General features: G+C 39.2%; 1 protein-coding gene across 2 annotated transcripts; it reads right to left on the reverse strand.

Annotated features, from left to right (window-relative positions):
* Positions 1-211: 211 nt before the first annotated feature.
* pacsin2 (protein kinase C and casein kinase substrate in neurons 2) lies at positions 212-25558 on the reverse strand. 2 transcript variants are annotated; one of them, XM_053344190.1, is made up of 11 exons: positions 25433-25558; positions 13332-13423; positions 12978-13134; positions 12633-12868; positions 10503-10658; positions 10225-10400; positions 9962-10082; positions 6893-7023; positions 3626-3769; positions 2219-2400; positions 212-2121 (listed from the first exon to the last, which is right to left on the reverse strand). In XM_053344190.1, exons 2-11 carry the CDS (start codon positions 13386-13388, stop codon positions 2009-2011), a joined length of 1473 nt encoding a protein of 490 aa, XP_053200165.1. In that variant the 5' UTR covers positions 13389-13423; positions 25433-25558; the 3' UTR covers positions 212-2008. The 2 variants fall into 2 exon arrangements, with proteins under 2 accessions (XP_053200165.1, XP_053200166.1); XM_053344191.1 differs by lacking the exon at positions 3626-3769 and having other exon boundaries at positions 380-2121.
* Positions 25559-25944: the final 386 nt, after the last annotated feature.

Consider the following 25944-nt stretch of genomic DNA (forward strand, 5'->3'; position numbering starts at 1 on the left):
AACACCAATTTAATGTTCATCTGGGCATCTGACTGTTGTTTATAAGAGAGACCTGAAAAGCTGTGAATGTGTCTGTTAAAATCTTAATAACTTTATTTAAAGATAGATTTTAAACTCTTATTCGAGCCAGTAAATGATAAATAATAAGAAAAGTTAAACATGTGAAGTGTAAGTACTCTATTCCTGTTACAGCAAAGACAAAGGCAAAACATTTTTCCAATAAATTCATTTATTATGTCGTGGGACAACATTTACAAACCTTACTGTGCAAGTACAGCCGTTGCTGTGTCCGATGACAGCGTGCCCTGAAAACATGACAAAACATCTCCTTTCTCACTATTAGAAGAGACAACTCAGTGAAGGCATCAAATAGCAGATCTTGTTTTGTTGATTTCATTGATAAACTATGCAATTAATTAATTTGGAGCTTGCACAAGTGCAAAGCCTGCAGTTCATCTCTCCAAACAGGCAAGCTGACAAAATACTTGATGATCAAATCACATGTAGAATCAGGTATAACGATTTATGGCAACATTTTTTTTTTTTATAGCAATTATTCACATAGTATTTGTTGATTAATTAAAATGTGTATGGCCTTCTGGAAAAGAGAAAAATAATCATATGTACAAATATAACAAAATAACAGATTCAAGGGATATTTGTCATAAAACATTCAATTTTTGTACAAACTGATTCTCAGTCACAGCATTCTAACAAGAGAAGAAGAAAAGCCCTTGTTGCATCATAAATTAACAATCATCAATTGTCCACCTAAAAATCATCTGCATCTCAACGCTTAATTTGTTCTTTATATGTTTAATCTTGGCTATTTACACGCATGTATAACAACACCATACTTGACTGTGAGTTTTATTGCTTGACTTGTAATAAACAAACACTAAAATACTCTCCCATCCCATAACTTGATGTATGAAAAACAAGCGAGAGACTTAAAAACACAGAGCTTCAAGTGAGAAAAGTTTTCTGAAAAATGTTCAGTGTTGCATGGAAAAAAAAAAAAGTATTACAATCTACAATCAACAGAGAGTAGAGATATTTTTATATAAGGCTTTGAGGACAGTTATTTGTGGGGGGGGGGGGGGGGGGGCAGGTCAGTGGTTGCAAAGATCCAACATCGGCACGAGTGAACAATTAATAAGTGAGAAAATACAATCAGTGAGTGTACATTCAATTGCAGTGACTAGAGGAAATCTGGCCCACTGTGAGCTAAATGAAGGCTACGTCAGGATAAGGCTCTACTGGTTTTAATCATTCCTTATTGAATAACCACAACAGTTATGAACTGAATGGAAAAAAACAACAAAAAAAAAAACAAAAAACAAAAAAAACAACCCTGAAAAGGAATGATTGAACAATATAGTTTAAAATCAAAGTTCAATCTGACTAATTTCATCCAGAGGATAAGCTGATAAACATTTATGGACTCAATTCTAACAGCTTCAGAAATAGTTTCAAACCTAAAATAGATAATTATGGTTATAAAGAGGGTAATCTCCCTTAATGAATCCATAGTGGCTTGCATGTTAAGGCTGCATGTAACAAGACAATTTGTCACTGTCATCCCAGTGTTTCTTTAAACTATATATAAATTCACACATACATTTTTAGTGAGTCTTATCTAATATATAGTTGATTATCTATTTTTGTAACAGCATAAATTGGACTGTAAGACGACTGTTGCTTTGAGTAACAAATCTTACACTGACAGCAATTTTTCTCTCACCTGGGATCATCTAGAAACTTTCAGTTCCACTTTTTGCACTTTAGTTTCTATGAGGGTCAAAATGTGTAGCAAGCAACAGTATCTCAAGTGGTCTTTTTTAATAGAATATACATCCGCTCTTATCTGTCCTTATCCCCCACTCAGTCCAGTCTTCACAAACAGGGAGAAAAAGGTAAGTAAGGCAGAGTCTTCTTGTTTCCAGCCACACTGTCATTTCTTAACACGCCACTTTCTTCTTCACATTCATTCATTCGTCATAATTTATTACTGCATATCTTCCACATAGTTAGCAGGATAGAGGCCTGTTTTTCCATCCTTGAGCCGGCCTTTGCACCAGCCCTGATCATCTTCTTCGCCAATTTTGGTGAACTCATCCCCTGGAGAAGCAAGAGGAAAAGGGTGAATATTTGGATCCCAGACATTTAAAAAGCTTTCCTCTCTTTTCTCTTTCATACTACTCCTGTATGTGTGTACCTGCTTTGAAGCTCAGCTCATCCTGCTCCTGTCCTTCGTAATCATAGAGGGCTTTGACAGCGACCGATACTACCGGAGAAGTTGGCTCGTCCTCGAATGGATTCCCGTCACCGTTGGCTGAGAAAGGGTTAGCGCCCGTGTCTTCGTCTGACCAGTCGGCAGTCTTCTCCATACTGCTAGCACTGGACGGACAGACAGAAAAAAAAGAGCCGTTTAGAGAACGCATTTTCATGTTAATCTCGGATCCTTCAGGAACATCAGCGGAGACAATCCAGCATGCCAGGCGAAAGCGAGAACAAAAGATCCAAGTTAGAAAAGCCAGAAAAATAAAAGTACAATCAAAACACACGAAAAGCATCTCCGAATCCACTGACGGCTTTGTGATTCATCCTGAAAAACATTCCCTCAAGCAGTTCAGTCTTAAGTGAGAAGGGAAACATGCTTACTTATTGCATCAATGCTACAAGCAAGAATGATAAATGAAGTTGCTTTGATGCCACTTTGAGCAAGAACTTTATGTTAAGAGTGCACAACGCTGCTGAGGGGGAAAAGCAATGCAACAAAAACGACATGACAACATATCCAAAAAGGGCACAGGAACAATACAGCGACAGGCAAGACAAAAAAAAAAAAAAAATCATTGTTGGGAATGCATGATTGGAGTTTTTAACCTCAATGGCCAACAGAGGGAGCCACCTAAACACCCAAGAAAACTCAAGACAGACACAAAGTTGAAAAACAGTGAATGCACACTGGCACGTATAAATGATTTACAGTCAGACCTGTTCAGTGGCTTTTGTTAATAATGTACTATTGAAACTGTAGTTCTCCTGCCTTTTTTTTTTCTTCAGCCCTTAAGTAAATATTTGAGTTGATTTAAGCCAACAATAAAAGTATTGAAAGGCTGATAACTTAATTACAACACTGTACTGAAAGCTACTACAAACATTATTCAGGGTTCTTTTGGAATTATACAACCAATTAATTGTCTGATAACTGCACTTAAACTAAAAAAAAGGACTAATTTATATGTTATACATGTGTATGAGTGTGTCAATATTCAGGTCTGACTGTAAGACAGAAACAGATGATGGATTTCCCAGAGCGGAGACATGCTCCCCCAAGCTCATGACGTGTGATGTTCTACCACTGTTAGGGAGTGGCACACGTTGGCTTTGTGTGCCATTGAGTGACCATGCAGAGCAACCTGCTACCTGAGGGAGTAGAGAAGGATGCAGAGAAGGAGGGGAGCAAAATAACTGACATCCAAGACAAAGGAAGGCGAGAGAGACCAGGCAACGAAGGCACGACGGGCGATCCATGAGACAAAAGACAAAAAAACAAAAAAAAAACAAAAGAAAAGAAAGAGGCGGAAAGTGCGCCGAACGTTATCTTCTGTTCACCAACGTTTTAACTTCCTCTTTTTTCACACTGATGTGGTTGACTGTGGTCTGCTGCTCCACTGCCGTCTCTTCCTCGTGCTCTTCCTCGTCTTCGTCGTCTTCGAAAGGGTTCGAGCCCACCGGCGCCGTATTAGTAGGCACAGTCAGGCTGATAATGTGGGACACAGTGAGAGATGGGTTGTTGACATGTACACACACACATACACACACACACATATATATATGATGACACAGCTGTGACATGAATGAGCTGCGGACAAATTGATGAAACCGAACAAAGGTTTTTTATATTTCATATTCTGACCTATTAAAAAAAGAATATACTCCGATGAAACACTCAATCAGCCATTTGCATAACTTCTCCCCAAACAGTGAGTGTCCAGTTATATCTTAGCAACCGTAACTAGGCATTGCAGGGCCCCTGAAATATTCATAACACTATAACACAAGAACAACGGTGTTTCTTTATTTCTGTCTTCAACAAGGTTTATCAGCTGATAAGGATGTTGACTTTATAGCTGGGTTGGTCTCAGTCTTTTAGCATTAGGTCATGTATGTAGCCATTAAGCTAGTACTTAAGACTTCTTGTTTTAACCCTCACATACTGTTCAGGGTCAAATTCGACCCATTTTTACATTTGAAAGCAGTAAATACACTCTAAATACTTCTTACTTTTAGCCTGAAATTTGATGACTCCTTAAAAACATTTGAGTGTTTTTGACCCATATTTATTAAACAAAAATATAGTTAATGTTTTTTCTCCATAAACGAAAAGTGTAAAAACTGACTAATAAACTCTCCCATGAAGGATTAATCTTGCTTATTATCTGTGACTGATGATGTATTTGTAAATAATTTGTTGTGAAGAAATTCGGTAGAGACTACGACTAATGAGGGGTACTGTAAAGAGTCTGAATATGAATAGTATGTAAGGGTTAAGACCAATCAGTTGGTGATGATGTGCAGTTTTCAGCACAGTCAACAGATGGAGTTAATGTTAAGCTAAATTAGTTGAGATACTACAACTGATAAAATCAACTAGTAATGGGAAGGTGTTTTTGTCTGTCTCTGTGTGAGATGAAGGTTACTGTTACTTAATACGTGGTAGGTTAACCTGCTGCCTTTATTTCTGTAAAATGCATGTGTGGAAACAGGAAGCTCGACAGGCACGGCAACAGTACGACCTGTTAATGACTGCTTTGTTACAAGTGATATATAAAACAACAGTGTTAATTCTTTTATTTCTCTGTACTAATAATGGCTGATAATGAGTTTCAACAAGTTATTACAATTAAGTAAAAAAAAAAAAACACAGTTAAAAGACACCATGACAACACGAACATCTGTTTTGCACATAGACGTTTGTAGTGAAACCCGCAGCTGTTGCACATCCTTATTACAACAAAGCTATGAAAACATGAAAGCATCACTCATCTAATAAACACATCAGACAGTTTATTGTCAGCGCTGGGTTGTGTGAACGCAGGCTATTGTTTTTAGTAAGTCACGTGAACCCTTTTTTTTTTTTTGTCGCTTTCCACATCAAGGAACAAAAACCTTGTGCTAGCCCTCCACCTGTACGGCAGGAAACACAAAGTTTCTACTCCCTGTTTACAGAATTATTGGACCACGAACAGCAAGTAGCTATCATGCGGCTCCTGGGAGTATGAAGCGAAAAGTAATGTGAACGCCTTTGTTTGAACAGTCATGCCACGCTCACAGAGTTAAGCCTGAGGAGTTATTACACCAAACACTCCTCTAATGGGAGTCTGGCAAAATGTAACTTTCGATGGTTTCAGATAAACAAATAAAACCCGACCTCCTAGGTATGAGTCTAGTCTTTTTCTTTTAAAGACTATTAACATCTTATCTGGCGTGTGTTCGATTAAGCTGCAGAAATATCAAAAAGGGCAAAGATAAGTTCATACGAATGAGCGCTACAAGCTACTGACACTATAATCAAGATAAGTCGTAAGCTTTTGGTGAGGTCAGTACTCTGTAACTACATAATGATACACATCTAAGCCCAAATTGCTTCGTAGTATTTACACACACTTTACACCAGTTACACCCACACATATAGGAAATGACAGGAAAACAATGTGCTGTAAATGGTGGCTTGCTGGTGTGTGTGTGTGGGGGGGGAGGCAGTCAGCTCTCGCTAGTTAAGAGGTCAAATGCTTCCCGTGCCTGACATTCCCTTTGTTGACTCCTCTACACACTCCTCTGGCGCTTTTGTGATTTCTGCATGCGCACGCACACACACACACACACACACACACGCGCGCGCACACAACTTTCTACTGATGTCTTGATATGAGCAGGCAGCAGGTGTTTGGACACTGAATTCAAGGAACTCCATTACCAAGCTGCAAAGGAATGTGAAGAGTTAAGGCTGAGTGTTTTTCCTCAATCACAGACAGAGAGACGAGGAAAATCACATGCATCTCCACTTAAATCCTCATAAATATAACACAAACAGACGCTCACATCTTTACATAATGTAATGATGATGATCTATGTGCGCTGAATGTATGGTGTCTTTCTACCGTGATGAGGTAATCATGAGTCCTCATCTTAATCAGCTGTTTGTTGTCGTTTCCATGAGCTACTGTTATTTCCTATTGCTGTTGCTACAACATCCATGACTGAAAGTTCCTATCTTATCTCAGTGTGAAAAGATTACACCATGTTATTAAAAACTTCCAATCAAACAGCTATAAACTTGGACAGAGTAGTTTTATTACATTACCTATCATTAGGAAGTTCAATTAGAGATTGTGTATCTAAGATCAATATTGGAAGTCTTCCAAGCTTTTTCTCTCTTGTCTATGAATCATATTCCTGTGCTTTAAAATGATTGAGAACTGGATAAAGTGCAGGTGTGTCATTTAAACACTAATCTGTCCTTCCTTTAACTTTCCAGCACCAATATTCATGCATTGAATGTCTCTGTGTGTGAGAGTAATATTTCCACATTACTTTTTTGGCACACGTTCAACTATGTACCAGTGGACTCAAGTCTCCTGAGAACGACTTCTTTCCCAACAGTCTGTAAGAAAATGTTTACTGTTGTTGGGGAAACAGCCGTACCACTACACGTCACACCCGGAGAATCCCTTATGCAACGCTTTACAAGCATTCCTTAAGGGGGAAGATGCCATGTGTGGTGCACTCGCTTATCCCTGATGCTTAAGTCTGATTAGGGAGAAAGAGTGTGTGTGTTTGTTAGAGACAGAAAAAGTGAGTCAGTGAGTGATCAAATATCTACCTGCTGCTGGTCTTGGCAGGCTGAACAGGCTGGTCTGACACAGTTTGACTGATGCCTGTCAGTGTGACACCCTCTGATGGCTTCTTCTTTTCTCGTCTGCTCAGGGTCCGGTTCAGGTCTACGGACCAGTCCTAGTGGACACACACATTCGTGTCAAATATTGCACCTCTGACTTGAGTCAGGCTTGCTTGCTTGCTGGAGTGGTTGAGCTTGGTTCAAAGCGTCACAGCCAGTAGTGAGAGAACATCTCATAGATATGCACACAGCAAAGAAAAACACACACTTCAACACAGTTTGAAATCAGTGAAACATTTTTCAGGCTGTGACACTGACTCTGGATTTTGAAACTATACATAGTTGTGGGGGGAAAAATCATTTCTCAGATGCGAACGTGAACAATTTTGCATCGATTCATAAATGTCAGAAATTGATTTTCTAAATGTTGGTTAATAACGTGAAATCGACAGAACGAAAAAAGGCTGAACTCAACTGTGAGGGCACTAACGCACTCAGACAGTCTACAGCATGCACTCACGAGAGTTATTTTATAGTTATACTTGTTTTGATTAAATGACTAAAGAATTACCTTTGTGAGACAAACTTGAAGTATATTGTGACTACTTTCTATGCCGTCAGTCAGAGACTAAAGTTAGCGGAGCAGCAGACTCGAGCAGTAACCAACCCACTGACCAACACACTGTGGTATTTCACGACTTTAACCAACTCTGAGGTGAAGAAAATAACTCAATCTGTTTCACCTCAGAAATCCTGCTCCTGCTAACCGTGTTGGTCAGCGATGGCTTTCCCCACAACTAACGGTGCAGCAGAGAGGCGGCTCTCCACTGCTGGAAACGTGACGTTAACAACACAGCAGACCACCTCAGTTTGTTATTCTCATACAGGCAGGAGACTGTAACATGCTTTTGGATGAATTAATACATTAATTACTGCAGTTAATCTGCAGTCTAGTTTGGTACACAGTATACTGGAGCAAAAGATTGAAAATTGTGCACCCCTTTTCTTTTAATTCAATTGGAAACAGATTGAATTGTGAGATTTCCATAGCTTTCCACCCTTACATGTGTGTTTATCCTCTACAATGCAAGTCTGTTAAAATGAACTCATGTACAGCATCCATCACCTGTTGAAAGAAACACAGCACCAGAAAACCTCCCCTCCACCAGAGGCTAACCAGGGACAGTAGAAAGATGGTCCCATCAAATGACAGCAACACTGTCATAGAAAAGGCCATTATTTTTGTCGATAATGGATATAGTGTAGCTATTTTCTTCCATTTCATTTTATAACCAGGCCTACATTTTTAATAATTAATTAAAAGCTTATTTGAATGTAAGTGGAAATTTCCAGCAACAATCACAACATGGCTGCTTGCTGTCAATCTTGCTTTAAGTCTCTAATAAATGAACATGATTCAGACAGCAGCCATAATGCCCCTCTTAAATTACACATGATGACCTCAGAGCTTTCTCCCCAGTGCTCATCTGACCCCTCTGATGTACCAGACCTCTCAGACTTTTAAAAGATCAAAGGTTTGTACTCATGTCTGGCTACTGACCTCTGAGACCCTGTGACATTGATGGGCCGTGGTGGCATCATGTGACACACTACAGGGTTCACATGGGTAGGAATAATGACTAATGGGGAGGCCAATGAGGGATCAGAGTTCAGAGGTTAGAAAGAACTTAAAGTGAGAGCTGTGGTAAAAGTAGTATAGAGTATTTCTGGTAATTCTGTTACCAAGGAATAGACACTATATATAAACATCCTGTGTGAACCACAGGCCTGTTTTTTTTTAAATTATTTGCGGCCAGATGTATCAAAGATAAAAACAAAACCACCTCAAACACAAACACACACAAATGGAAGCAGTAAGGAGTGAGAGTTATAGTGTGAGAAGGACCCTCGCCCTCCCATGGCTGCTGTGACAGAACAGCTCTCTCATGCACAACTCACTAAAATGGACCTTCTCGTAAAGGAGCGAGGATGGGACCAGTCCACATTCTGTCAGACACGGGGAAAAGGGAAGCAGGTGTGGAACAAGGTTAATGCGAAAAATGACAGTCCGATCTTAAAAACTGTAGATACTAGAAGCTGCAGAAATGTTAGCTTGTGAATGTAGCCGTGACTGTTATCATCAAAGTATTTTAGGGGATTTCTACAGCTTCTATAAAGAGCTACATGGACAAAGCAAAAGTGTTGTTCATTTAAGTTTCTTGTTGATGTGTATGCTGCTGGACCAAAAAGCAAGACAGATAGTGTTGCTATTTTGGAGTATTGTTTTGGCCGGTGTAAGAAAAACAGTCTGGTAATGATGGAAGTGAAAGAAGACGCCCTGCTGGAACACCTTTCCCTGCAAAAGCATTTAACAGCGCTATAAATTGTAGCATTGCAAGCGCATGCAGCTTCTCTTTACCTCCCTTCCCTATTTTCTTATTTCACTTTCTGTCGGGAAGATGACATAAACTTCATCCTTCTCGTTGCCACTCTGACCGCTGAGGATAGATTTACTCCCATCCCTGCTGCCAAACAGCATACATCAGTGACAACCCCCCTCCCCAAATCTAGGCTATAACTCCTGCTTGTGTTAAGTATAACATGGCAAAGCTATCCTTGGCGGGGTTTTTTTTTTTTCCAGCATCATTTTTCAGCATTATTTTCAATTTTCCAGGTTCTCTTGGCTGGTTGTTGTCACATTTGGGCCTGGGAGAACTTCAGTGGTCCTTAAGTGGAGATGGTAAGTACTCTAGATATAAGGAAGAACTGTAATTCATTCATAATTACCTCACTAAATAATATATATGGACTATTACTGTATATATTCAAGTCAACAACAACATAAATCTTCCCTTAAGAGTCCCTTGGACAAAAATAAAGCGAGGCACCATAACTTGATGTGCATCTGTTGGTGGATCAATGACATGAAAACATTTGGGAAACATTTTGGGAGCCTCTTGAGAACCCCTCTAGATGATCTGGCTCCATTTTTCCACATCAAAACTTCAGCATTCCCTCTCTTTTCTTAGTATAAATAGAGTAGTAGTATAGTACCTCAAATTGGGGCCAGTTCATTGGCATGCCAGGGCCGTGATTGGAACGGAACCACTTTAGGTCCTCCTCAGCATCAGTAGCAGTGACTGTGTCTTCCAGCGTGTGGTAAACTGTCTGGAATCTACGGAGACAACACAAGAAGCCATTTATTTTCTTTGCAGTTCAGGAAATCTCTGGCATCGCTCACAGAAACGGTAATCAGCTGCAATACCCACAACTATCCCTTTGTCCTTGAATTTATTGAAAACTGGATAATGTCTGACCTGTGATTGGTTGAGAGGTCCAGGTGCTGTTTAACCTCTAGCAACAGCTCTCTGAAAAAGCGAATGCGTTTGTCTTCAAATTGCTGCCACTGCTCAAACACCTGCTCCATGTTCTCCATGTACTGAGGGGTCAACTTGTCGAGCTCTTCAAGGGATTTTTCATATTTTTCCTTAGTCTGGATGAAAGAAAGGAAAGGATGGAGCGACAATTAAAACACACTTAAAAACGATCTTTTAGTAAAATCACCACACTCCTCCTCATTTTTTAAAAGCCTTACCTTCTGCACCTCCTGCTGACACTTCTCCACCTTTTCTTGGAGCTTCTTTTGGGTGTCAGGGTTGTTGTTGCTCTCCAGCTTGCTGTTGGTCTCCCTGCTGGCTGCCAGCTTCTCCTCTTTGCAAGCAGAGTGGTACGACTTCTTCATTATCTCCATCTGTAGAGACACCAAGAAAATCAAATACAAGTTAAACTAAGAGCAGGCTAACTGATGTGCAGGTTAAATAATGTATTGTTATAAATAATTGATGTCTCAAAATGATTAAAACATGGAGTGTTTAATCAGTTTTAGAAAAGATCTACAGTAATGCTAATTGAGGTGCCTCTTGCATTGTAGTGTATGTCATACCCAATCTGTTTAAAATTCTTGAACATTCAGTGAGATAATAAGTAAGCTATCCTTACTGAGGCCCCTTTCTTCAACAGTGATTTCAGTGTTACGGCAACACAAAAAAACCACAGGAGTCTCACTTTACAGGCAGCTGACTTAAGGTGAAATTACACCTTCCAAGCCCAATGTCACTGATAGCAGAAACATTGATATTTAGAATGATACTGAGACAGTTTCTATATTTAAAGTGGATTGATTTCATGTAGCTGATACGTACACTTAATAGTCCCCTACAGTCTGTTACAAAAAGAGTTTATGAAAACATTGTCTATGAATAAGAAGTTCAGTATTATCATATTTTTGGAGAACCCATCTTCTCACAAAATGTGCATGAATTTTACTGCCTCCTTGCCATTATGTAAGAACTCTTTAAGGAAATGTCATTCATCTTAAAATCTTATAAATAGCACTAATAGCACATGCTTCATTGCTGTAAATAAAAACAAGGCTAAGTTTGTGTCATTTGTTATTTTTGGGATGATTCCAACCAACATCCCACGCAAAGAAGCTTGATCATTTAAGCTTCCAGACACATAATCCAGATGACTCTTAATAGACAGTAACAAACATGTGAGGAGGATGAGGAGAAAACACTCATCATGCTTATGAGTTTTACATGTGATGTGTTTATGGTAAGAGGAATAAACCACTCCTCTATTACTTTGTTTATATTTAAAGCCCAGCAGATAAGAAAAGAGGAAGCAAACTCATGTGTGTGTCCTGGGCAGTGCCCAGTGTATCTTGGGCCGAGGCCAGAGCAGCCTTGTCCCTATTGAACAAATCATGTGGCCAAGTAGGGGACACTTAACATACAAGGAGAACAGCATGTCCTCCTGCCTAACTTGACATAAGAGGCACCAGACAAAATGTTAATCCCCTAAAACACACAGGGGCTCATGAAGACAAGTCTGGGCAAACACTGCACCCAGTTTATAAAGAGTGTATGAGTCTCTATTGACCTACTGTCCATGTCAGTCATGACAGCTACCCATTTTCTGGTCCAGTTAATTAGCCTCATTTCCTCCCTGCCCTCCACCACTTGTACCCGTCTGTGTATTAGATCAATAAATCACTATTGTTACAACACTGTATTGTTCAGTCCCTGCTTAATGACATGGCCAGGATGCCGCCACCCCCTCCCCTTGTGACATCACACACACAGGGAATGAGGGCAAGGATCCTCGAGGTTGAGAAAGGGTGAGCAGCTTTGAACACACGCGTATTTTAAACGCATGTACACAAATGGAAAGGAATGTGTGTTCTGCCTTGAAAAGAGGCCGCTAAAATAAAATGTGCAGTAGGAAATACATTGACCCGACTCTGAACTAAGAGAGGTGTCCTTCGGCCTAAAAGCGCTCACAGTTTCCTTCCTGTCAACTGACAGTCAAAGAGCTGGAGGATATCTGGCTGCCACCTTGGCACACTGAGGCTGGTATTTGGTTTCTCATACAGAGCAACACTAAGAGGTTATAATAGTTCTTCTGCTCTGGTGTTTAGCGAGCAGGTAGCCATGGAGAGAAAAGAAAACAATGGTGAGTCAGTAGTATGTGATCATGTGAACTGAAGGGTAAAATGAATAGTCATGGCTGCAATCAACGAGAAAAATAACTCGCTTGTGGTGACTGTTTATAGCCTGTAGCAATATTGATGGAAATTGCTTTTAAAGGTGTTACTATTTGAAATTCATTATACTAGTTGAGTATTTTCCATTGTGTTCCTGTAGTAGTCTGAAATCCACACCTCTTTGAGTTTCTTGGCCCAGGGTTTCTGAGCTTTGCGGAATCCATCGTCAGCCTCTTTAGTCTCTTTGAAGCCGCCGATCATCTGTTTGTGGTAGGCGTCCCTCTGCCAGTTCTTCAGCTTCTCGTAGTCTTCCCCCATCAGAGCTGATTTCACCTCCATATGTAGCTCGCTCACCTTCTCCGCCTCCGTGCACAGAGCTGACCACGCTCGCTCCAAGGTCCCGTACTGAGGTCCTGAGGACAGGAAAGTGAAATTAAATAATGTTGTGTATTTCCAATTTTCAGCCAGTATTTTACAAGAGCTACACACAATTCGTTGTACAGCTTGGGTTTTCTTGCCTACCTTTCTCTATGAGCTGCCGCCAGCGCTTGCTCCACTCTGTCAGCTGTTGAGCGTAGGCCTTTTCGATGCGTGCCCGCTCATGAAGACAGCTCATGAGATCGTTGCAGAGTCGGTTGCCATCGTCTACCCGTTTCACCGTACGCTTGTAGTTACCGACCTGAGAACCGACAACAGAGACACAGACAGAAAAGATAGAGAAAGGTTAGTTATGGTCAAGAAGACTGCAGAAGATGCACTTAGCAGATGTATCCTGTTGTACTATGACATTATTGTACAGTTTATAGTGACATGAAGATTCACTATTGAAGAATATATATAAGAGCAGGCAGCATTTAAGGAATTCATGCTGCTCACCTCCCAGAAGCTATCACTGGAGACATCGATCATGGAGTCATCGTAGGAGCCCGACATCGCTGCTGCCCTCAGTTACACTCAGTGTGTAGGGCCTGCCAAAAAACATAAGAAAAGCCCAGTTAATCAATAAGCTTAATTAAATATGATTAATACAACCTCTCTTCTCAACTTCTACATCTGGAAACAACATTTCATTTAGCCAGAAAGTGTTATTTATCATATTGTCTTAGCAGGAAAACTGTTTTCAGTAAAATAATAAATTATTTGACAATTAATGTATTTATAAAAGAGAAAATGAATCAGCTATAATAAAAACACATCTATTAATTGATTCATTTATTCATCTAGTAAGTAAAATAAACATGCTCTTTATAGCTTTACAGAAGGTGATGAATTTCTAACTTCTGTATAATATTGAATAAATAAAATGTATAATGGTAATTTTACATTTCTTTTGAAAGCGGCTCACTTTTCAATAATGGGAAGTTTTAAGAGATCAAGAAGTCACATAAAGATCTGGTGTCTTAGAGGCAGGTTTCATTATTTGTGATAGCATGCAAATTAATTAATTAATTGAAAAAAAAAGTAAATACTGCTGTGTTAAAGTTGCAGATTTCTTGAAAACTTCTTTTATTACATCTTCTTTTCACATCTTTTATTGCAAAACTTAGAAAAAACCCCAACAGATTTGAAATGAACTACAAACTGATGTACTACGGTGCTTAACCTTTCCCCTAGCTTTGATCCAGTTTGGCTCAAAGCTGGGGGGAAGATAAGGTGACATTCAAGAAAAGCTCCAACGTGAAAAACTGTGCAACAAAGAGGAAGGGAAACGCATCGTTGAATCAGTCCGTTAAACATTGTGTCTCTGTGAAACCAACAGCTGAAACACAGTCACACAATCGAGCTGTCACAACAGCATTCGTCACAAACTGCTGCCGTGAAGGAGACGCAGATAAGAGGGGGAATATTGTGAGAAAGAAAGAATGAGTTCAGAGGACTACAGAGAGAGAGGAGAGGAGAGGAGAAAGGGAAAGTGTGTGATTTGGTTTGATAATCCAGGCAACAGGTGGGCGTTTTACCTCCATTTCTATAACCTCGCCCCCCTCCACACACGACACACTGAACCCACAGCGGTTTCTTGCAGCATACGGATTTCTCTTTCTGAGTATGACTGACTTTTAGAGAGAGAGAGAGAGAGAGAGAAAAAAAGAAAGTGTCAAGAAGCACTCAGCGGGCTGCTTCCGTTTCCTCCCCGACTGCTACCACAGACAGTCCTCTGTTAATACCCCCTCCCCTTCTCTCCTCATGTCCATCACTCTAAAACTCAACAGCTACCCCCCTGAACAGTCCCTCTTTATTCATCCCCCTTCATTCCTCTCCTCCATCCATCCTCTTCCTTCCCCGCTCACTTTCTCATTCCTTGTCTCTTTCTCTCCATCAGCTGGCAGCCTCTGCTTCTTCTTCTTCTTCTGTTCAGATCTGGTGTCTCGTAACCGTATATGTCGAGATTGTGACAGGCAGACACATCTCCGATTCACTTCAAGTGGCTGCTTGAGATTGAAATTGACTTTCTAGCTCGATTTTATATCTGAGAAAACGATGACTGATGATGAATACACAGAAGAAATGTGTGTGTTCAATAGAGCTTAAACAATTAACCCTTACATACTGTTCAGGGGTTAAAATTGACCCATTTTTAAATTTGAGAGCTGCAAAAAACTATACACATTTATTTTAGGGGGACTTTTCCTACTGTGACCCTGGAGAACAGCATATCGTGGACCATAAAATAGTGATTGTGAATGTCTTTTCTATAGATAAACTCTATGTTTGCTCTCTGACAGCTTCATTAAGAATAAATCAAACATTTATTAATGAGTGATGGGGAAATGTGTGAATGTGAATCGGTGTAGAGACTAATTATGAGTCAGAATATGAGCAGTACGTAAAGGGTTAATGTATCAGTTACTCAAGAGAAAATGTATGATTTTACACAACTCAACATTTGTGAAAGCCAAATAATAGAACAATTAACTGTCTGGATAAGTGATAAATGAAGTGATGATGAACAGAATCACGAGTTGATAGAGGTTTTTCTGCTATACGTAATAATCCATTCAAAGGAGCTTTTGCGTTTATGTTACATGTGACATGAATGAATGGTTTATTTCAGTCATACATTATACAAAAATAAAATAAAATATAATGACTAGGCTGGAATAGGCTGAAAATCTAGGCTTATTTTTGCCAATCCTTTACAATCCTGGAAATAAACCAGACTATCGGCATTACTACAACTCTACATTTTAATCATTTTACATCATAATCCTTCATTATTTACACTTAAAAGGCTTCAAGGTTTTCCTAACTATGTATGAGTCATGACTGCAGCTGGTTCATCAAGTTTATGTTCATATTTTTTAGCTTTTAGTGGCATTCATCATTGGGGGGAATGTATTTCCTATAATTAACAACTTACACATGGTAGATATTTTATTTTATTATGCTGAGTCCTGTATTTTTTTTAAATTTACTATATTCAAACTTGACTACTTTTCAGCCAACAAAAAGGAGTAAATATAAAAATGTCTCAGTGTTTCCCACCAGACTTTGATCCCCACCACTAGTGTGCTGAAATAAAGGAAATAAAACTTAAAGAAAACCAAATGTAACTTAATAAACATGCTTTTTAAATTCTAAATAATACTTTCATGGTGTATGAGTGGCACATTATGAGAATACTGCTCTGTTTTGAACCTGTTATGTTGTGACCTTGTTGTGTATTGTATTAGTATTATGAGCAGTATATTTAGAGTGGGTCACATCTGACAGGCTGGTTGCTTAGCTGCAGGTGTCCTGTGTATTAATAGTAACAATTAAATTAAGGTTAAAAGGAGCACCCACATTATTCTCTCTTCCTCATCTTTTCCTTTTACTTCTTATCTGATTGTTAGTCAGTTGCACTTTAAATAATATCCCACTAAATTCCCATCCATAAATCGGAGCGTTCCACTTGATTGGATCACACAAGCTGGGTTTTAGTGCCAAGTGTGAACAGAGCCTCTTTCAGCGGAGAGACAGCGAGGATGAGGCGACAGAGAGTGTGTGTGTGTGTCTGTGTGTGTGTGTGTGTTGGTCAATGGTCAGTGGCCCGTGCCCTCCAGGCCAACACTGGGACAGAGGCTGGTATTGTGGTCAGTGCAGGAATGGGGGGAGGCACATGAACAATCTTTCCTTTAACTGTGTTTGTGGTTTACAATCAGGTCAGTCAAACACACAAACAGATGTTGTCTGTCATCGTTTCTAGATAAAAGTTGTTTTTTTTAAACTCTACTTCCTCATGAATGGCAGATGTAATCTTGTATGTAGCATCTCGTATGAGAGTGATGCATGAAAATATGACGATGCAGTAGTTGACTCATATCTTTGTACAGTTCATGTGGAGATAACATAGTTTCACTGAGCTGCAAGTTTTTATCATTTGAACTCCACGCTCCTTACAATATTTAAGACAATTATAGTAATTTGATAATTATTTGATCCCCAGAAAATATATTAGGAGTGAGTTTTATAATAGTTTTTGAATTTAATTTAAGCAAAAATGCCCAAAATTGACTGTTTTCAGCTGCTCAAATGCAATGATGTGCTGCCATTTGTCAAATATTATAGTTAATATTTTAGTTAGTTAATATTTTGGGGGATTAGGACATTTGAAGAAGTCCCCTTCAGTTATTTGGATATTGTAATTGTGCATTTTGAACTATTTTGTGCCACTTTAAAGAAACTCCTACTCAGATAACCTTACAGATTGTTAGATACAGCCCTAATATTGTTATATAACACAATATTATGACGTTATTATAATTACCGCAATGTATTCTTAATATTCCCAAGCTCTACTTATACGTCATTTAAACAAGAATCTCGTGTTGCAAACAAGCCATCAAGTTTGTTTTCCGTCTGCTGTCAGATTTGAAGTAATCATGATTCCAGAAAGCAGGTTCAACAAACTCTGAGTCAAAAGTTTGAACTCAGTTGATTACTTAACCCCTGAGATGAGAAACTCAAGTTTTCAGAGTCCAGAACAGCTGATCAGTCGGGTCAATCAACTCTGAGTTGAACAAGTGCGTAATGAATGGAAAAAAAAAGCTCTGATAGTACTACGATTCACCATGGCAACGGGTAAATAAAAGGTGGGATCACTATTTTAATTGAGTGGATGTAGACTCTCATATTTTATGTTCTATTCTAGTCAAGCTTTTTATTCTCTTTCCATTTTTCTAGTACTTTGTTTTACTTTTATAATTGGGTTTTATGTTTTTTATGCATCTAATTCTTACAGTTACATGGTTGTTTTTCTGTAAAGCATGCCTCTGGGTATGAAATGCGCTATATAAATAAAGCTGCCTTGCCTTGCCTTGCCCTGCCTTGCCTAGAGATATGAATGCATGTGAATGTGGCCGGTGCATATTTATCTCTAAGCTCTGATACTACGGTTCACCATGGCAACGGGTAAATAAAAGGACGTGCCTCTATTTTAATCTGGTGGATGTAGAGATATGAATGCATGTGTGGAAGGGGAACTTTTTTCTTAAAAAAAAAAAAAAAAAGAGCATGACTCAGAGCAGGCAAGTGTCAATAAGTTAATATAGTGACATCTTATCCAGTGTTAATCATTCATTCATCATTTAACAGACTTACATTTCCTTAATGATGATGAAATGCAATCTGACTGCAGCCTAGCCTACGTTACATTTTAAATACATTTGTTCAGCTTTCATCTGACAAGTGGGAAAACACAGGAGGAGGAGATGAAAATATAATGAAAGATTTTGGAAAGATACGGAAAATAAAGAAAAGTTTTTAAGGTGTTTTTTTTCTTCTCTAAGACACAAAGTGTGATCCAGTAATAATGTGTTTAGTGATTTTTAAATATTAGATGTGTATTTGCATATTGGCTCAACAGTCAATCAGTCCAACCCATCAAATCAACAGTGATTAGGATTCATTGATGCCACGTGTCTAAAGTTCCATACTGAAACTGACACCTGTCTTGCATACTAAGAGGACATGCAGATGTGTTATTCTGAGCTGCAATATTTGAATGTCAACACAATGTTCACAGAAATGACTGAAGCGTAACTTTACACACCAATATCAGAGCAGGTTTGACTTCTGACAGACAGTAAACCTCCGCTGATGATACGAGCTTTGATACGGACTGAATGAAAGAGGAAATGAGATGGCATGTCTGGCTGTGTGAGTGGGAGGAGAGAGACAGGTGAAACTCGAGGGTTTATTTATCCTTACATGCTGTTCAGGGTCTAATTTGACCCAGTTTTACATTTGAGAGAAGAAAATGTACCTTAAAAACATTTCTTTTCTCCAGATATTTGAAGACTTTTCCTAATGTGACCCAAAATGTATTTTAAAAATTGGAAATAATTCATTAAAAAAATAAAAATGTTTGACTCATATTTATTAAAAAATACTATATTAAATACATTTAATATAATGTCTCCTGTGTTATGTAACATTGGACAGATATATAGTGTGATTGTAAATGCCCCCCCCCCCCCCCCCCAATCAACAAAAAGTGTAAAAATTCATTCCCAATTTATTAATGACTGATTAGGTTTTCATAAATGATTTGTGGTTCAGAAATGATGTATAGAGACTATTGTGAACAGTATGTAAGGGTCAATGAAAACCTGCTTAGCTTCAGTCGGTTACCATGGCAACAGACCCAAAGAGTTTCTCCTCTCATCTCAGGGTAAACAAACTCAAAGTTTTCAACTAAATCCGCCTTTCTGGAGAGCACTACAAGCACTTTGACCACACACACACACACACACACACACACACACACACACACACACACACACACACACACACACACACAAACACACACACACACACAGTGTATACAAACTGGGCAAGAGTCCAGCTTTTTGGTTTGCCCCCACTTTTATGTTGTCATATTTTCTGTTGTGAATTTTTAAACATTTTTAGGTGGAGACTTTAAAATAAGCCTGCCTCTCCCTGGACCGTTTATTATCCGTCATTATTTGTGTAAATTTTAACTTGTGCAAACTAAACTAAACTAAACTGTCTGTCTGCCTCAAATTAATATCAACGTGCTGTGTGGTCCGCCAAATTCTCAAGTGATTACCGATGAGAAACGGATCGATTAATCAGATTCAACTTGAAGTGTGTGTGTGTTGTGAGAGAAAGACTTTAGCTTTATCCAGAGCAGGGTTGACCTCTTGTCCATGTGCCTTTTCCTCCCCTAGCAGCTGTCCATATTCCTCGTTCCTGCATCACTGCTGCAGCACAAGAGAGCGACACACAAGGGACACATGCAGCGAGCCACAAATATCTGCTCTAAACATGGAAACCAGCCTCCATGTGTGTAGTCTAATGACTCATTTATTAGTATGCATGCTCCTTGTTTGGTAGGACTGAGATGACTGACAGATCATCAAATATCATATAGCTTTTAACCACATGTATGGGTCAGTGACTAATAAGGGTTGGCAAGATTTCAAGCAATTCAAAAATATCTTATAATACTGTTAAAAATCATCAGGTTTGTTCCACATTTTAGTTCACATTTATTTTCCTGTATATAATCAGATTATTCTTTAAAAATACTGGTTACACCAATTGACACTGGGTTACATCATGTCAATAACCGTTATATCAATTAAAGGATATTTTTAGGATTATTTTTCATGTTTTAAAGGAGATAGAAACAATCTTTAGTGTTATGGATATCTTCAAATAACGATACAGCTCATGTCTAGAAAGGATTTTTGACGACACAGATGAATGGAAATTAACTTAAGCTACAATAAAACAATGTATTAGGGGATTCCTTCATGACAAAAGCTTGTTTTTCCAGGTCTGATGTAATCAACGTGAAACAGGAACAAACATCTGCACACCCTTGGCTCTGTAGGACACGGGGACTGCGTTAAACAATTGAACGTGGCTTGACCCAGAACTGTAAACAATACTGTTGACTAAGCTGAGGTCTGAAGTCCACTCGGGCTGCGTCGCTCTACGGGAGAACGCTGGAAAATTCAACAGTGTGTGTGTGCTGCTATGCACAAAGCAACAAAAAAAAAAGTGTTGGGTGACTATATTACTCGTTTGCACATCAAGTGAAAAGCAAATACAAATGCGTGATTGCGTCAAGACTGCAGAAGCACTTTAGTGAATTCCCCCCCCTTCTCTAACTTGGCTGAATAGGGGTTTACAGGCTTAGAGATTATGCAATCAAACACCACAATTATATTCAGTAAAGGCTGATAAGTAAATGCACTAAGCATGCTGGAATCTGCTTGCTGACAGCAGCCTTAAGATAGAAGTGAAACATGCATTCCTCAGCGCTGCCATGCCTAAACTGAACCTTGGCACGTTGAGCGAGTTCCCACACTGCCACTATTTATCTTTGCCTAATTTACAAAAACAATAATTTGTGTGATCTACCTTGTGTGGATCAGCCTGAGTTGGAGGTTAAAGGAGAGAGAGAGAGAGAGAGAGAGAGAGACAGAGAGAGAGAGAGAGCTAAACAAAATGACAGCGGTGTTGGTTATTTTTGGTGAATGATGATTCATGATGAAGGAGAGCCAGAGGGTGACACAGACGACCAGGTTAGTTATTAAAAGCACATGAATGGATACTGTACTGTACGGCTGGAAGCGAGACGGCCTGAGTCACGTCTGAGCTACAGCCACATGAGATGACAGTGACCTTTAACAGTGGGCGCAACATTAGAGAGGGATGAAGACGACTAAAAGGAAGCAGACCAGCTGTGTAAAATGTTTGGAAAAGATGGCGTGACGAAAAGAGAAGAGGCCTATTATATATTTCCCACCATCCACAACACAAAAGGATCCACATACACACAAAAACACACAGGTGACAGGCACATGCACGCCTGCCCTAGAGCTGCTTGTTTAAAATTTAATCAGAGTGCCAGCACACAAACCAGGCTGTGACTGATCAGTGTGTGTCTGTGGGATATTTTAAAATTTCACCACATCAACAATAGGGTTGGATACTCTGGGAATTTTCAATGTTGGAAACTTTCCATGGGAATTAACCGGAATAAACTGGAAATTTACAAAACTGCTATAACAGGGAACTTAAATTTGTTAGAAAAATCACAAATAAATCAGTCAAAAAAAATTGTATTGTATAGAGTTGATATAGTTTGTATGTATTAGCGCAAATTTCCAGTTAATTTCCCCGTTTATCCCCATTAATTCCCATGGAAAGCTTCCAACTTGTAATATTTCTAAAATTCCCGAGCTTAACCTCCCAGAAATTTACCAGAAAAGTATTGGGCATTTTCCTCCCATTTGCAACCCTAGTCAAGAACAAACTCTTATCAAATGTTCAGAGAGAACAAGGACGTCGCCAGTCGCCACATTAATGTCAGACACAATCTCGACGATTCATTCTGCCTCCGTCCGGCCGACCTCACTAATCAGTAACTGCAGGAGAGAGGAAATGTGTGAACAGTCAGAAGTTATCCTGAGGGTTACAGTGTCACACAATGAAACCTCACAGCCTTGTTTACTGGATCAACACAAGCAAGAAAACCCACGTAGACTTCAGGTTTTGTCCAGATGAGAACGCGTGACCTCCTTCTCTGGGGTTTTAAATGGAAGAAGAGGAACTGACTTGTTGCTTTATTGGAAACAGGGTTTAGTTAGTTTTTAGTTAGTTAGCTAGTCTTGTGTGTTATGCGGTAGCCGGCATCGTAAAACAATAATAACCCTGGTAGGAAAGCAGTTATAGGCCTGAACTGATAAGCCAGGTGTGTGTCTGCTGATTATAATTAATCAATGAATCAAAAGCGATAACAAAATGAACCATTAAATGACTACTTACACAATTAGTTGTTGTAAAATGCTTAACATGTGTGACACCTTACAGCTTTTCTTTGGCTTATGTGAAAGTACATTACACATATTTGGATGTCAGATAGTTGGAGGTAGGCTAAAAACAACGTGGGTTTAAAAGGAACTGTAAAGGGTATCAATCAATCAATCATTTAATTGATAAAATGATCAGCAGATGTATTGATTATCTCCAGCTGCAGCCCTACTGACCGCTACTTGATATTCAGGAGGAAAATCACTGAAACAATCGGCACAAATGCTAATCATGGGGGTTGCAGGAAAAAGAGTGATTACATAACACAAGCAAGCTGAAAAAATACTACTTTGCCAAAGTCTTAATCACATAAAAATTGCTTATCTGACCTAAGGCAATTTTTTCCCCCATCAGGAGCTACTTCTCTGTTTCCATTTCCTTCTTTTGTTGCATAAAACGTTTGCAATATCTCGCAGGCGGGGAGTGCAGCTGAGCTCATCTATCCCTTCAATATTGCGGTTTCACAGCAAGACGTTGCTAAATCCTGACTGAGCTATGGAGTATGGAGAGAAAAAAAAAAGAAGAAAAGAAAAATACTAATACTCATTCTTCTGCTTCTTTCTGTCAAATGCAAAAAGTCACAAGTTTCCATGGCAACCGCAGGTCATGACCTTGATTTTCTTTTCTCTCTGTCAGTCAATCACCTCTGCCCTCCTTCCTCATGTGAGCTCAACAGCTGCACAGGACTGCTGATCTTAAGAGGGATGCAGCCCTTTTTGGTTACTGGTCTATCTGATGTGTGTATACTACAGTTAAGAGTCTCCAAAAACACCACACAATGAAACCACCGGTCCATCAACACCAGGTCAACTGTAGCCTCGACATAAATGGCCGGTCCTCCTGCTCAGAAACATCCCACCCCTCCTCTCTTTTTGCTCTGTGGTCAAGGGAAAAACAATGACATTTGTTCCACACTTTCAGGCATTTTCCACAGGACAGGCCAGCAGCGTGTATGTGAACATAATGGAGGGAAACTCAGTATTACATGACGGGGTAGGGGAGATCCTGATGTCACCGACGGGCGCACTTTTTCCTGTGGAAGCCCCTCTCCTGCACGCTGAGCAGTGTGTGTCTCATGTGATGGATTTTTAAAGGAGCAGAGCTTTCAGGAAAATGCCATAAGCACAATTCATGTGCTTCACCCTTTGGCCTTCAGAGGGTGTGTTATGTGTGCGCAGTATGTAAACAATAGTAAACCCTCTCACAAAAGACAGTTGAAATGTGAATCTTTGTGGAGTTACTTTACTGTTTTTAAATAGATCATTATTATTTTCATCATGGCTTAAGCTCCATCTTCTATTCTCAATTACTTCATTACTTGTTTGTCAATTAAATGTCATAAAGCAAAGAAAAAAGCTCATTATAATTTCCTAGAGCTCAAGATGACATCTTCAAATGTCTTGTTTTGTCTTACCAACCATCCAAAGTACAAAGATATACATTTTTCAACTAATAAAACACATAAAAGCAGCAAATATGAACATCTAAGACGCTGGTACCATCAAATATTTGGCATTTCTGTTTGAAAACCGACTCAAATGAGTGAATGCTTATCAAAATAATCTGATTCATTCATTCAACTCACTGAATAATTGTTTCAACTCTAATTTTGTCAGAAAATTCTTGAAATGCCCAGTTGACACGCTCTATTTATTCGTCTCTTTCAACAAACAGCCCAAAACTCAAAAGTTATTCAGATTACTGTCATAGGAGAATAGAAAAAACAGCCAAATATGAGGTGAGAGGTGAGAACCAGTTTAAACATGATTTCATTTGTCTTTCTGTCAATCAATAAATAGAGGGATCATTAACACTCTGTTGTGAATACTGTGATAGCACACAGTCATTATAGGACGTGTAGATAAACAGTCTTTATGCTGTCTAAGATCTATCAATTACTGCTTTGAGGAGGGGGAGGCTCCTTCACACTCATTTAGACATATGTTGGCAAGGCTGCAGGATTTAGATGATTAAATCCTGTTTGACAATAGCTCATATCTCTTTAACTGCTGCTTGTGTTCCAATAAAGATCCCTCTAAATAGAAAGCAGTGCCTTCAAACCTAAACTAGAATACCCACTCTAAGTTTAGCTCTTGTTCTGTGACGGAGAAATCAGTTCACATGGCCCCCCTAAGTTAAAAAAAAAAGAAAAGAAGAAGGAACCAGACCTTCCGCTATTGCTTTACCCAGGCAACACAAGTGGTAGTAACAAACACAAACCACTCAAAACACTACATCTCTGTCTAACTAACCCAGCTGCATGACAGTGATGACTGATAACTTCCACTGATTCATGGTAGTATCATGAGTTTAGTTTGCTCACACACACACACACACACACACACACACACACACACACACACACACACACACCTACTTCAAGTGATCAAACTGGTGCTGACACCCACATAACATGTCTTTCTCTTAATGCTTCTTATATTAAATGTTCAGCACAGGAGTCAAGAGGACTGTGAAGTTGGCAGCTAACTGACACTGCGCAAATTAAAACCAGTGACTTGACCGGAGAGCATTAGCAGGCAGCCAGGCAGGCAGGAGCAGCTGCTTGTGAGCCAGATCTCACATTAGAAAATGAATAAAATGATGTCATGTTGTGAGCAGAGCATAATGCAGGATGATATGACACACACACTCACACACCAGGAGGTTATCTTTTCTAGCGAAGCCCGCCCCGCCCTTTTTTATCACTGCAGGCAATGAAGCACTAGTTTCTTCCTGCGAAAAACTACACAGTTCCAAGTGAAACATCTTGAAGGCAACTACATGAATTAACCTGCCCCATATTAAAACCTAACATTAATTACTGTGACATTATGCAAACTATGACTTGACTTGACAGGGTTAGCGCTGCGTCTTTGGACCCTTCAATATCCTTTAACTATCCAAGTTACACGATTACTCGATTAACTTGGAGAGTTAAACTTCACTCTTACATATCAGCACTGCCTTTATAGTAGTTTATGCTTGCTAAATACTTTTTTTAATTTATAAAAAACACCATAATTGATGACCAACCTCCTCCCATCGGGAAAGGACCTTAACTTTATCGTTAGCACCTTAGCTCTAATGTTAGCCCCAGCATTTAAAAAAAAGTTCAAATGTACCACGTACGCGTTTCAAAGTGGACTTACCTGAAAACGGGTTTATTCCTCTTCAGAGTTTTATGTTGAACTGGAGAGTTAGTTCTCTTGGTGGTGCCAATTTGCAAGTCTTTTCCCCGTTTTTCTGCTCAGCAGCGGCACCACCGACCGACCGACTGACACTACTGTCAGTTGATGTCAGCGCTGCAATCCACATCCGGTCCAAGAGTTTCAAAACAAGACAGCTGCAGTTCTGAGCGGTGGGAGGTATCACTGCACTACGTTTACTCTAATGCTGTACTGGAGGACAGTTTTAAGGTACTTGGATAAGACTTGAGTATTTCAGTTTTCTACTTTACAAACTTCCTATTTTATATATGTACTCCACTAAATTCCAGAAGGAAACTTTTTACTTTTTACTTCATTAAGTGTATCCGACAGCTATAGCTTCTAGAGACTTTACTAAAAAACTAAAATGTGTACATAAAATATGATGCAGTGTAATGAATACTGTAAACCAACCAACTATATATAGAAATTATACTGTTGCCTTTTGTAACATA

This window comes from Scomber japonicus, chromosome 23 (genome assembly GCF_027409825.1).
Source record: "Scomber japonicus isolate fScoJap1 chromosome 23, fScoJap1.pri, whole genome shotgun sequence".
Taxonomy (NCBI): Eukaryota; Metazoa; Chordata; class Actinopteri; order Scombriformes; family Scombridae; genus Scomber; species Scomber japonicus.

Coding starts and splice junctions, on each gene's coding strand:
- pacsin2 (XM_053344190.1), bottom strand. CDS start 13,388: ATGTCGGGCTCCTACGATGACTCCATGATCGATGTCTCCAGTGATAGC. Junction 7,024..9,961: donor TGAACTGGCCCCAATTTGAG/GTACTATACTAC, acceptor TGTGTCCACTAG/GACTGGTCCGTAGACCTGAA. Junction 2,122..2,218: donor TGAGCTGAGCTTCAAAGCAG/GTACACACATAC, acceptor TTGCTTCTCCAG/GGGATGAGTTCACCAAAATT.